Source organism: Dermochelys coriacea, chromosome 4, assembly GCF_009764565.3.
Source record: "Dermochelys coriacea isolate rDerCor1 chromosome 4, rDerCor1.pri.v4, whole genome shotgun sequence".
In the NCBI taxonomy this organism is placed as follows: Eukaryota; Metazoa; Chordata; order Testudines; family Dermochelyidae; genus Dermochelys; species Dermochelys coriacea.
Window position 1 is genome coordinate 15,275,026 of NC_050071.1, and position 13,765 is coordinate 15,288,790.

The following is a 13,765-nucleotide window of genomic DNA, read 5'->3' on the forward strand; positions in this document are numbered from 1 at the left end:
ATCCTAATGGGTACAATATGGGTAAGCATATGCAAGGGAAAATATATTCCCAGGAGCCCTTAAAAGGCTAGGTATAACTAAACAACTCAACACAAGCATTTGCTAGCTTAGCTAATGGAGGAGTCAAGAGGGCATGAATGACTCTGGGTTCTTTGAGTGTTGACTAATGCTTCAGGAACAGTTTTGGCTTCATGATGAGTCTCTGTTATGTGTGTTTCACAAGCTAAGCGGTCGCCCCTGTGAGTTTAGGCAGGTCAGCTGCAGATCCCTTTCCATGCAGATGGGGGCAGTGTTTTCTTTACATTTCTAGTGAAAGGCTTGTGCATAGTGGTGGCTTGATAGTGGTCTGAAGTGAAATCTTGCTGTAGCTGTTACATCTTGCTCCCTTCCAGTAAGATTTTGGTGGGGGACCAGGTGAAGAAAGAGGAACCCTAGAGCCTAATGACAAAGAAGGTTAGTTAAGTCGTTGGCTGTTGTGAAAGAAGCTCTGTGATCTTGAGGAGGAGATTAATGGGAGGACACTGGGACTATCATCAAGGTGACACCGTCATACTCTGAAGACTCTGTGTGGGATTCTAAAAGAGGACTCACAGAATAATGTACCTAACTCACATTGATTTTCAATGAGAGTTGAATGCCTGACTCCTTTAGGCCTCCTTGAAAATGCCAGCCAGTATCACTCCTGCAGCTGAAATCACATCCTAGATAAGATGCGGGGAGGAGTGGTCTGAAGGGGTCAAGCAGAAGTAAAAAGACAAATATTGGTGTCGGGGAGATAGTGGGGGGCCATTCAGAACTATAAGGAGAATACTCTGCTCCTTTTCCTTCTTAGCCAAAAGGGAGCCTGCTGTGAAAAATCTATGTAACCTTTTACAGTACAAAGTACCTTTTGTTCTTCCTTTTCTCTCCCACTTGTTCCCCACGGTTCTTCGAATTCACCACAAGTCATTGTCTTTCTGGGGTAAGTCAATAGTGTGAGTGTTCTTTGAGCTCCGCACATTCAAAGTATCGAGGGTGGATATAGGACTGATTTCTCAGGAAGCAACAGCCGAATTAAAGGAACTGTTTTAACACATAGGAACAAACACAGTAAGCCTGTAAAGAGGAGAAAAACATGCTATCACCCAGCTCTATAGGCACTTACACCTTTTAAATGTCTTTGGACTTTTCCAGCATGAGAACAAAAAATTATTTAGATGAGAGTCTGGTTAATTGCACTCGGCAGGTACTTTTCTCTCTGTTAGTCTGCATTTATCGCGTTTACCTGCCACAGATATTTATTCCATGCTCATCGCTAGAGTATTTCGGTGCCTGCTGTATTTGTTTATTGCACCTAGCCAACAATTATCACCATCCAATACAGACACTTGGAGACAATAGAACACTAATATTGTAGGGTGAGTAAATGAATTACTAGGTGAATTAGGGGGAGCATGAGAAATTTGTGAAACCTACTGCTGCTAATTTTAGTGCTTAAAGAGGGTGTACATAGATGCTCATGATCTTACTTCTTAAAAAAAAAACTATCCCACATAAATTATATACAACATACCAACATATATAATCATATGTATGGAACCTTAGTCCCTGATCCCGCCATAAACTCTGCAGGATAAGACATCTGGGATCATGCCAACCACCTCTGACTTCGGGGGGAATACATGGGGGTAGAGGTTCTGTCCACTGTGAGTTCACTGCAGGATCAGGGGTTTAGCATATTACAAATATATGGTATTACACAGGGTGTAGTGTGAAGCTTTGCGTGATATTTTGTTAGTTCTTTTCACACACAGGATTCTGAAGCACACAATACACTATCCCTTGCATGCTGTGCATGCAGGATGGATGAGGTTTTCCATTGTGAACCATGGCACACTACAAGCATTACTTGATCTTTACTATCAAGAAACATATGTTCTTAGAAAAAGCAATTTCATGATCTTAACCATAACATTTGTTCTCCTTTCCCTTTGGTTGTTAGGTTTGTCTGTAAGATTGCATCTTTGGGGCCGGGACTGTGTCTTCTATGTTCTTAGGGTTTTATATTGCCTTTCATAGGGTTTTACGCTCCCGGCCATTACCATAGGGGTGCTCAGCACTCTATAGGCACTACATAAATAAATAAAAAATATTGACCCTAAGTGCATGCACCACACTGCTTAAAAAGTTCATGACGCAAAATACTAGCACCTTATGCCAGAGTCTCAGGGAATGAAATATGTAGTAGGTTGGGATGAAGTATGCAGTTACGGGAATGATCTGAAATACTGTGTACTCCCTGCATTAAATTTTGCCCTTGGCTGCACATGCACAGAGCTCCCCCTGAATTCAGGGAGACTTGTGCATGTGTAACCAGGGGAAGAATTCAGACTGAGATTTTCAAAGGAGCCTAAGGGAGTTAGGCATCCCCATCCCAATGGAAATGGGTGCCTAACTCTCTTAGGCTCCTTTGAAAATCCCAGCCTCGTTCTTTAGAATCAAAACACTGCAATTCTCAATGAAAGTTTCAGGAGAGACAAAGGACAGAAAGGTTAGTTCTCAGTAGAAATCTCATTATTACATTTCTTTCAAGATGGCCATCATTTCCCTGGTAATTTTCTGAATTACTGTAATGAGGATTAATTTGGCTTCCAGGGTACCTTGCGTTGTCCTTCTGTATGTACAAAAGGTTTGTTGTAAAACCTTTTGAAACTCTTAAGGTTCAGGGGAAGGTCAGGAGCCATTAATTGGTGTGCTGCTGAAAAAGAAGTTTGTAAGGCTGGCTAATCCTACTGTGAATGGCACTCTTGGCTTGGCTGCTGGGCAGGCAGTAGTCTTTTGGGAGTGCTGGGTGGGAAAGCCTGGGCAATGTGAACCGCAGGAGAAAATTGATCCACTTGCTCCGATCATGCTCTTTTGGGGGGCATAGAATCTGTACAGCCAGCAGCATCCTTTTTAGAAAGATTAATCTTAGAAAAAAAAAAGTGCCGTTTATTTTTTTTAGGAGAGAGCTTTGAACCATCTTCGCCCATTGGGGGGAAGTGGGGAGGACACCTGAATTCAGCAAAAGGCACCTCAAGAACGTTCAAGCAGTGTGCACGCTGTCTGATGCTAAGTAAAAAGCTGAAACACCACAGTGCCGGAAAATAACACAGAATAAAAATGGGGGAGGAGGTGGGCCTAATATTTGCTGATAATGCCTCTTGCAAACCTTCAAAAGGACAGTCTTAGTCCCTGATCCCCTTTTGCTCCAAATGAGAGTTGTGCATGCAAAGTGTTCTTAATGTTACTTTTCCGAAATATATTCCTTGTGCTCTCTAAGTGCCGTTGTCCCTGAGCAGGGCTGTTTTGCAAGATGATGGTCAGAAGCCTCCTTCATTGGTACCCGCTATTTCTTTTCTCTTTAGACTGTCATCCTTTGTGCCACCAGTGCGTGGCTGATCTCCATGACACGGGCAGTGTCTGCTTGAAGTGCCAGAACGCCCGTCACTTGCTGCTGAGGGATCACTGTGTTCCTGACTGTCCCATGGGATCCTATGCAGAAAGTGGAGTCTGTAAAAGTGAGTAACGGCCTGGAGGTGGAGCTTAGTGGTGAAATCTGCCCAGCTGCTCCCTTGGAATTGCTTCTCTTGAGAGGCCAGTGGACAGGGTGCTGAGCTAGATTTCAGGAAATCTCTGTTTGAAGCATGGCTGTGCAAGTCGCTGCACCTCTCTATCCTCCTGTTTCCTCTCCCGCCCTTTGTCTGTTGTTAAATGGGAAGCTCTCTTTGAGGTAGGGATTGTATGTCTTTGTACTGTGCCTAGCGCCATGGAGCCCCCAAGCACTGCTATTACACAAATAATACTAGTTACTATACTGCAGATAGCGGGAAGTTTGTGGGGAGAAGGGGCGTGGTAGTGTGGTTCTGTGTCAGTCTTGTGAAAGGTCCCCGCCTCATCCATTCAGTTTTGGCTGATGCAGTGATGTCACTTCTGGGGGTTGTTTTCAGGTAGGTGGGACTCTAAGATTTTCCATATTCAAGGAACACGTAAAGAGGGATCACTTCAGATGTCCTTCGCTAAGCTGCTATGTCTCTTCTGCTTTTGTGGTGGTAGCACAATTTTAGGAGCTTGATTGTCCAGGGGACCTTCTAGGCATGTGCCAAGAGGAGAAAAAACAAATTCTATTTATGAAGACGGGAACTACTGGTACAGAGGGACACTAAACACTATGGTGAAATCCAGGCCCCATTGAAGTTAATGGCAAAACTCTCACTGACTTCACTGGACTCTGTGTATAGCTGTCAAGTGGGCATAGGACTCTGCATTAGTCTACGGTAGGATCTCAAATGAGGAAGGTTGTTACATCCTGAAGCGGGATCTTTTATCTATGCTCTTAGGAATCCAACAGAAAACCTGCCACCAAAAGCTGAGTATTATCCCAGTTTTTAGAATTTCCTTTCAGCTGATAGAGGCTCGTGCTGGATCAGTATTGCCAGAGACAGTAATTCCTGCCTGTCCCAGAGAGAAAGAGCCGGCTCCAGAAAAGCTAGTCTAACTCCTCGGTTTGTGGGGGTAGTGTGTTGTAGGCGGTCAGCCAGCAATGTTGGTAGTAGCATTCTGATGGTGCCTTGTGCCTTCTGGTCCATTAGCCCTTTTTTGCCCATCATGGTACCTGCTGGTGCTTGAGTGGCACTTTTTTTTGCAGGCTTCTTCATACCATTTTGCCTTTCTCTGCCTTTCTCAAGAGGACATAAATCCATTTCCTATGAGAACTCCAGGATGTCCACCCAGAGCTTGTCATAGCCCAGTTCATCTTACATGAGACAAAGTATATTAGGGATTGAAAGAAGAGAAAGAGACCAAAAGCAGAAACATTATATATTTAAATGTTCGATCTGGCCTCTTTGCATGAAATGGGCACTGCCTAATCCAGACTAAATGTACAAGCTCAGCATTGCAAAGACTTCTCTCTATTGGCCCAAGATTTAGTTACAAGGTCGCTGTATCATTACTTACCTAGCTCCACACTGACAGAAATATTAACTGTGTTTCTTAGTTTTGTCTTAGCCTTCCAGGTAGTGTGTTTCACTCTGTAGCGCTATAATATGTATTCTAGTGGGGCATGCCTCTTGGAGGGAGGGGGGGATTCCTTCCTCCTGGAAAGCCAAGTTTAGATAGAGCATTTCTGCCCTTGGGGGTAAAGATTTCATGAATTACCCAAAACGTTCTGTTGTTCAAGTTATGTCAAAGTGCATATTAAATTTAGGGCGAGCTTTTAAGATCCCTAACATTGCCTTGGGCCAAATTCAACCTTGAATAAGGTGGGTATCTCCATGGATTTCTTTGTCCACTTACAGTCAGTGATGGATCTGGCCCTTTACATTTAATGAGGGCACAGTTCTTTACTTACAGGACAGTCAGGAAAGCAAGAAATCCCACAGTGAGAACATATATGCATGTAGAAATGGTGGATGCTCTGCATTCTGAGGATCATTCCAGTGATGTGCGCTTGTAAAGAACCTTTACAGACCTGCTTGAAGATTTGCTTTTGCGTGAATGGTATTTTCATTCTTTTTGCCCTCTCAGAGTGTCACCCCTCGTGCAAAACCTGCAGTGGCAGAGGTCCTTTCTCCTGCTCTTCCTGTGACTCCAGCCTCGTTTTGTCTCACACTGGCATGTGCACCTCAGCCTGTTTCCTGGGATACTACAGGGATGAGAGCTGGACCTGCAAACGTAGGTGTTTCCCGCCAAACACTCCCTCCTCTTCAGAGTGCCCTTGCAAATGGTTTCTTGGCTTCTTGATCCTGTCTGTCCCATCATGAAAAGCTTGTAACTGTCAGGAAAATGCTGTTGGTGACATTATGACGACCTTGAACTAGACTTAATAATTAAGGAGCATCACTATACATGCAACAGTGACTAACAGAACAAGGGCCTAATTACCTACTGCCTGGTACAGGTCTGGTCATTTATGCCAGTGCAAAATGCTACCATTCTGATTGGGCAGATTTCTGCAAGGTGCTTAGCACTCTAGCTACAATCCAGCAAAGTTCTTAAACATGTGTTTAACCTCAAGCATGTAAATAGTCCCATTTGCTTTAAAGGGTCAGTCCAAGTATGTGTTTCAGTACTTTGCCGGGGTGAGACCAGACTGCTCATCAGGATCAAAGCTTATGAACACAAAGTGCATTCCACTCTTACTAACTTCTCCAGAAAACCCGCTTTCCAAGTAGAAAGGCTTGCCAAGCCTCAGTGTCGTGCCAAACTCATGGATAGTCTTCTGTGGATGTCCTAAAATATGTGTTTTTCCCCTTGGGCTGTCCATTCATTAGTCTAGTCACAAGCCCTTGCCGAATACAGTTCTAGCACCCAAACTTGAGTGAGACATTTATTTCTGTAAACAGTCTCATTCCAACCGCACAAGTCTCATCTCCCAGTTTGCAAATAACTTTTTTATTGTATGTAAAATTTGTGGCTGGTGAAAACTAATGAGCCTTATGGCAGAGTGTGTTGATGTATAGAATTTGAGTAATTTCAGGAGGCACTCAGACCTGTTCAGGTGCAATGTTAGTGATAACTCATCTAGAAATAGATTGATCTGCTCTGTTGGACAGCTACCAGGTAGAGATAACAACAAATGTTTAATCAGAATCTTTGGTCTCTTTCTCTCCTCCCCTATTTGTTTTGATTTCACTACACTTTTGAAGAACCCACAGTTTTGAAAATACCTTAGATTAAATCAAAGGAATGTGAAGTAGATCTATGTACTCCTTTGCTCTCGATATGTCTATTGGAGTGTTTGTAGAGAAATGACGACACAAACTTAAGAAGCTTTTCACAAAAGTGGTATGCATCTAAAAACATCGTTGCAGAGCAATGCTGATAAAAGAAATGGCATGTACTTGTTTTTAAATGCAGCTTTTGTTTGGGAGCAGTCTTTTTGGATAGTGTGACCACTGTGTGTTTTGAACTCCACAAATGTTTTATCATTCATGGGTCTTCTAATTCATGACTCTTTTATCTAAAGATACTTGACAAACACTAAATTAATGACCACCACACCTTTGTAATTACCGATGAAATGAGAAGTGCTGGTGCATTTATAAATAGGTATTAGATTCTTTAAATAGACTTTCTTTAGGGTAAGTCTACATTACTGCTAGAGGTGTAATTTCAGATAGATGTACACAGGGTAGCTTTGACTGAGCTAGCATGCCAAAAATAGCAGTGTAGCCATGGCAACATAGTTTAGCTGCCCAGTTACAATCCTATTTTTGACCCTAGGTAAGTAGTCAGGTGGCTAGCCTGAACTGTTGCCTACACTGCTGGGGCTACACTGCTGTTTTGAGTGCCCTTCATCAAAGCTAGTTCATGTACATCTACCCAACCTGGAAATGACACTTCCAGCTGCAATGTACATGTATCCTTGGAAACATGTTCTCTCCCAGTAGCTACAGAGTTGTATGACATTTTTGGACCATATAGCAACAAATCATTAGCTCAGATGTCACAAGTGGCAAAATGGGTGGTTTCTCCTAGTTTCAACAAGACACCAGGAAAAAATAGGTATTTACAGCTAATCTGTGCTTTGAGTTTTTCAGATTTAGAACTCAATGTGAACTTGAACCAAGAACAAGTGCACATACACCCCCCTAAATAAGAACCATTGAGTTTCATAGATCTCTACTTTCCAGCCACACTGAACTCATTCTCAAGCCTGTGAGAACGTTTGGCCATAAAAAGAACCAGTTGAGCTTGTTCCTTTGGACTTATGGGGCCATATTTCCAGATGTGCCTGCGTAATTGTATGCATAAAATTGTACTTGTATTTGCATGAGCAAATGCCAGGATTGTGTTTGAGATAATTGTGTGCTCAAAGAATCAGTTATGTTTCTAGCTGACCGTTTGTATGCATAATTGTTGCATTTGCTAGCACAGCTTTGGTAATTGTACATGCAAGTTAGGTGTGCAAATCCACATGATTTTTGCATGTGTGTTTCTGAAAATAGAGCTTTTGATGTGCATTGTACCACTCCAAGTGATTGCTCTCCATTAAAAGTATGGCAGATCAGTACCATAGTGGACTCTCTCTGTACATTGGCTAGCTGCTATGCGGGGTACTTCTATATGGCAGAAAAGACCTGCAGCAGCAAGACTCTGAGCCTGGGTCAACTGACTTGGACTTGCACTGTAGGGCTAAAAATAGCAGTGTAGATGTTTGGGCTTGGGCTGGAGCCCAAAGGTGAAAGCTGATGAGGTGGGGCGGGTCTCCAATCTGAGGCCAAACATCTACACAACTATTTTTAGCCACCCCCAGCGCGAGCTCTGTGAGCTCGGGTCAGTTGACCCAGGCTCTGAGATTCACTGCTGTGTTTTTTTGTCTGTGTAGACGTACTCAAAGTTCCTTTCCACTCTTTCGTAACACTTTGCTATTAAAGCTTTGCTATGGGATCATAGAATCATAGAATATCAGGGTTGGAAAAGACCTTAGGAGGTCATCTAGTCCAACCCTCTGCTCAAAGCAGGACCAACCCCAACTAAATCATCCCAGCCAGGGCTTTGTCAAGCCAGGCCTTAAAAACCTCTAAGGATGGAGATTCCACCACCTCCCCAGGTAACCCATTCCAGTGCTTCACCACCCTCCTAGTGTAATACTAGTGAGGGAGGTCTAGTATCCAACTTAGACCTCCCCCACTGCATCTTGAGACCATTGCTCCTTGTTCTGTCAAGGATAGCCAAGAGCTGTGCCATTCATGTTGAATGCACCTGCATCATGCTGAGAAATTCAGACTCCCAACATCCTGGAGCGAAATATTTTGAACCTCTGGGTGTTGCACCTTGTCCAGCTGAACCGTCAGGTTTTGCTTCCTGTTTCTGTAAACTTCACGACATCCCACATTTCAAGCAAAATGTAAAACACTTAATGAAACACTTAGGTGAAATTCTATGGCCTGTGTTATGCAGAGGTTAGACTAGATGATCCTGATGGTCCCTTCTGGCCTTCAGAACTCTGAGTCTATGAATAAAAACTGGACGGGTTAAATTTAAGTTACTCAAGGTGAAAGGAGAAAAATGCTGTAAGAACACCTGGATACAGGGATTTGAATTCAAGTTCCATGTTTGACCCTGGTGGTTCACCAGATTTTTAGTACACAAACTTTGTCCATCTGGGAGAAAGCAATATTTTAAATTGCTCTCAAGTGGCTCCTTTTGGTAGACACTCAGAGCAACATTAAGTCCTATGTGGAGATATGTCCAGAACTCCCTTCTGGATAGATGGAGGGTAGCCATGAAGTGGGGCCTGGGGATGGTAAGCAGGGAAAGCTATGAAGAGTTACCCCAGCAGATTCTCCAAGAGAACATTGAATAGTGGAGCTTCAGATAAATCTAACCTCATTTGGCTAGTGCTTCAGTAATTGCAGTGATTTTTTTTGGTCTTAATTTCTCTACAGCTTGCAGTGTCCACTGTCTGGGTTGTGAATCGGCCATGAGTTGTACATCATGCAGAGACTCAGACAAGGTTCTGTTGTTTGGTGAATGCCAGTATGAAAGCTGCACTCAGCAGTATTATCTTGATTTCTCCACCAAGACTTGCAGAGGTGAAAAATGCATATTTTCTATTTAAAAATAACAATTAGGATGGCTGCAGAATGGTCTGCCTAGGGGGTCTATTACTGAACAGATTTTTTTTCTGTTATCTTTTTTTCAGCCGTCCTCTGTCACATACTTCAGTTTTCAGTTAAAAAAAAAAATTCCCCAAGATTATTGCAAACCCTTCCTTTGTAAATGATTTAGTAAGTGAGCCATCAAACTTTCCAAGGGTTGGGTTTAGCAATTCTTTCAGTCACCACTCAGTGGAATAATGAATGAGGTTAACATTTTAAATCTTTTTGTACTGAGTGCATGTAGGGTCTTGTATATTGATCTGAGTATCTCTGGCTTATAAATACTACATTCCTGAACAACAACAACAAATACTGAGAAAGATTTAGAAGACTTGAGAGATTTCCAAAACTCTCCTAGATAATATTCCATACTGAAAATGTAGTTTGAGGATGATGTAGCTTTATTGTCTACCACCACCATTCAAAGCACTATTGCAAATCAATTTTTATTAGATAGTTATTTCTGACTGGCTCTCTCTACGCTTCATTTAACTAGGCAGTGAGAGTCTGCTGATATTTCAGTACTGTAGAGAAGCAGTATAGGGAACTGGACTGAGAGTGTTCTACCCTGACTCTGCCACAGATCTACCATGTGACATTGGGCAAGTCACCTCACCTTCATAGGCCTTGGTTTCCCCTCCTCCTCATTGTCTATCTTGTCTACTTAGACTGTAAGCTTTTGAGAGCGGGGATTGTCTTGAATGATATATTTGTACAGGGCCTAGCACCACGATGCCCCGATTGAGGTGCTCCTGTACTACAAATAATAATATTATAGATCATATTATTCCCTTGCGGACATGGACACATGCACACTGTCTCCACTAAAGGCAGAAGGAGCCATGCCTGGGAATCTGCAGGTGGAATTGGGCCTACCTGTACGTGCTGTGTTTCTGGCCTGAGGACTCTCTTCAATGAGTGACCTTCCTCTTTGGTTATTTTGAATTGGGAAAGCTTCCGGCATCCCAGCAGTCCCAGTCTGTGCAAGATAAGAGATTGAGGGTTTTGTGTGGATAAATACTAATGCTTAGCGTTGGCAGATACGGACCTACTGGTGCCTAAGGGGACAAGAGCAGGCTTCTCTGGCTGCAAAGCTGCCTCACTGATAAGCAAACCCTGAACAATACCTGTGTTTAACGTAATTAGGGAATGTGAAGCCGAAGAGGGGAATTCCTGTTGTTAAAAGAAGGCCCCATATTAGAAATCTTTCTTATTTTACATCTATTACACTGTCCTTGCTTTACCCTTCGTTGCTAGGGATTAGGCTTCCACAGTGGATAGCTGCCTAATATGTTAAACCCGTGTACAGTGCTAGATGTGCACGCAGATGGCGGCCCTACTTTGACGTTTTCTTGATTCCAGAGTGTGACTGGAGCTGTAATGCTTGTAAAGGCCCCGCGAGGACTGACTGTCTGCAGTGCATGGATGGCTACATTCTGCAGGATGGGGCCTGTGTTGAACAGTGTCCTTTAGCTTTCTACAGGGAATCAGACACATGCCAACGTAAGTCTCTGTGAAACTGCTTCTAGCTATCACTACGGTGCCATGCTTTCCTAGTTTGTTTTCCAGTCTCTCTCTAATTCTCATTTGTGTGTACAGCAAGTTTTTCATTTTGAAGGCATGCCCTAACGTCAGCCTCTAAACCCCCTACACGCAATGTGTCTCTGTAGACATAGCTATTAATGTCATAGACCCAGCCATATCTCGCTTTTGTGCAGGCAGCAATAAAAGGTCTAGTTACTACTACGCAGATGGTAGTTAATTGTTTTGGTTTTGCAAATGTTTTTCAGGATGTGATGACCATTGCCTCCAGTGTCATCATCCAAATGAGTGCACTCGTTGTGAAGCTCCTTTTTTCCTCTTGCAAACACATTGTGTCCTGGATTGTGGGAAGCGATATTATGCAGACCGTGCAGAACAGAAATGCACAGGTGAACAGAACTGGTGTGAGAAGGTGGGGTGGGATTGAGGCTGCAACTCTTTAAACACTGTGAACTGTTAATTCTCACATGGTGGCGTAGGAAAACAGAGAGCACCACTGACATGCAGTGATATGAAACTCATTGCTGACTAGGTGAAATCAGATTGTGAATTAAGGAATAGGCTATGCCTACCCTAGAACCCACTTATGGTGAGTTTGGATAGAGTGAAATTCCATGCAAACAGCAACTCTGGTTTTAGTGAACCTCTACTTACGACATTTGACCATAATGAAAATATTTACTGTTATGAAATAGATCTATTCTGTTACAGCTTTCTACTGTATGTTCAGATTAGCTAGTTGTGCAGGATCTGAGTACACGGCCAGATTTTTCAGATGTGCAAAGCTAACCATGGTTCCACTTAAAACATTGTTCTGTTTTGAAAGATTGTCAGTGTGAGAGAGCTTTCCTATGTTAAATGGGGGAATACTAGTAGAACCAGCAATGAATCTCACACTAGTAAAAGCTTCCTACCATGGACACCCATTCTCTGTGTATTTGTGAGTGGGTGTGTTAGTACTTGTAGATATAGTTTGGGTCATTTTTTACCATTAGGCAAGGTAGCAATGGGAGTAGTTGTTTCCTAATCTAAGAACTGGGACACCTGCACATATCAGTTCTTGCATTGTTTGTGGTGCCTAATGAGGTTGTGCTTTCCCATCCATCTCAGCTTGCCCCGTGGGATGCTTGGAGTGTGACAATGCCAGTGAATGCCACCTCTGTGATGCCACCATGTTTCTGAAGAACAAGCTTTGTGTTTCTTACTGTGGTCATGGTTTTTATGGCAACACCAGGACCAGAGAGTGTAATGGTGAGTTCCTCCCATTTTGGATAAGGGAACTTAACTGGTGTTTTTCTGACAGGTTTTTGAGTCTAGAGGTAGCATTTGTTTAATAGTATTTTTGAAACCCAAGTTTTGTACAGATCCTCCATGTTGTTCACAGACTGGCTATTAAAAGGAGTAGAAAGCTAGTTCTCCGTAATGTTTCTTTTCAGGAAAATGGATACAGCTGGCATTCCAAATAAAGTTAATTTGTATAGTTAGGGATAATTCTCTTCAGTTGCAACATGTTCCCCGCAGCCCCGTCTCCCATCATTAGTAGATGCAGAGTAAAACCATGTGGGAAAAATACATTACTGAGGCAACAATGATACATAGCATTTTATATGTACAAAGCACCGTGTAGACATGAACTAATGAATACCTCTGTAGGGTAGGTCAGTAAAGGTTGTTATTCCCATTTTACAGATAGGGATACTGAGATAAGAAGTGTCTTGTCTGAGCCCACACAGTCCGTGGCAGAACCTGGATTAGAAATCGGTCCCTCCTAATACTCCACTCTGTGGTCATTCCTCTAGACCACTGTGTCCTCCAATAATGAGAGTGACATTAGGTGAGTCTGGTCTAGTATCTAGCAGAGGGCAGCAGCAAACATGCACGTCTTAGGAGGACAGAGAGACAAATAAACATTGATTCTGATTATGTAGTGAGAGCATGTCTTATGTATTAATGACGTTTTCCCCTTGTTTCTAGCCAGTACAGATATGTCTGCTCCGCAGGTGAATGGTTCACTCACAGTAGGGATTGGTGGGGTAAAGCCACTAGACTTGTCCTTCATGGATGCACGTGACCTGGGTGACCAAGATGGAGAGCTGCTATTCCATGTGGTCCGCTCTCCCACCAATGGCAGACTAGTGATAATGGAGAATGGGAAAGATGTGCAACTGGACAAGGGTGACCACTTCAGTTGGAAGGATGTGAAGGAGAAGAGAGTCCGCTTTGTGCACAGCAAAGAGAAATCCAGGTGACTGAGCGTGTCTTTGTTTTGATCTCTTGGCCTCGCAATGATGGATGCGTCTCGAAGAATTACTCACCTGTCAGTCGGCACAGTGCCGAAACTGCTTTCTGTGAGGCGCATTGCAATGTTTCCATCACTGCACCAAAGTTGCTGTACCATGGTATCACAGGCTGCACATTTCCCTCCGTGTTTAGAATAGGAGATAACTACACTCTAGCTCCCGTTTAATTGAATGAGAGTTTGCTGTTGGATTCAGTGGGAGCAAGTGTAGCTCCCATGCTTGGGATACAGTGATGGTGGTGGTAAATGCTGATGTTTTAAGGATGGTTGGTATTTAGTTATTTGATATCGACAGGAA

The 13,765-nt window shown here is 43.0% G+C and overlaps 1 protein-coding gene across 1 annotated transcript in view; it reads left to right on the plus strand.

Annotated features, from left to right (window-relative positions):
• FRAS1 (Fraser extracellular matrix complex subunit 1) overlaps positions 1–13,765 on the plus strand; it is a 302,180-nt gene that overhangs the window by 183,087 nt on the left and 105,328 nt on the right. The window contains 7 exon segments of the mRNA XM_038399497.2: positions 3,387–3,539; positions 5,548–5,694; positions 9,414–9,560; positions 10,989–11,129; positions 11,417–11,557; positions 12,279–12,419; positions 13,143–13,413. Coding sequence (XP_038255425.1) covers positions 3,387–3,539; positions 5,548–5,694; positions 9,414–9,560; positions 10,989–11,129; positions 11,417–11,557; positions 12,279–12,419; positions 13,143–13,413 — 1,141 coding nt within the window.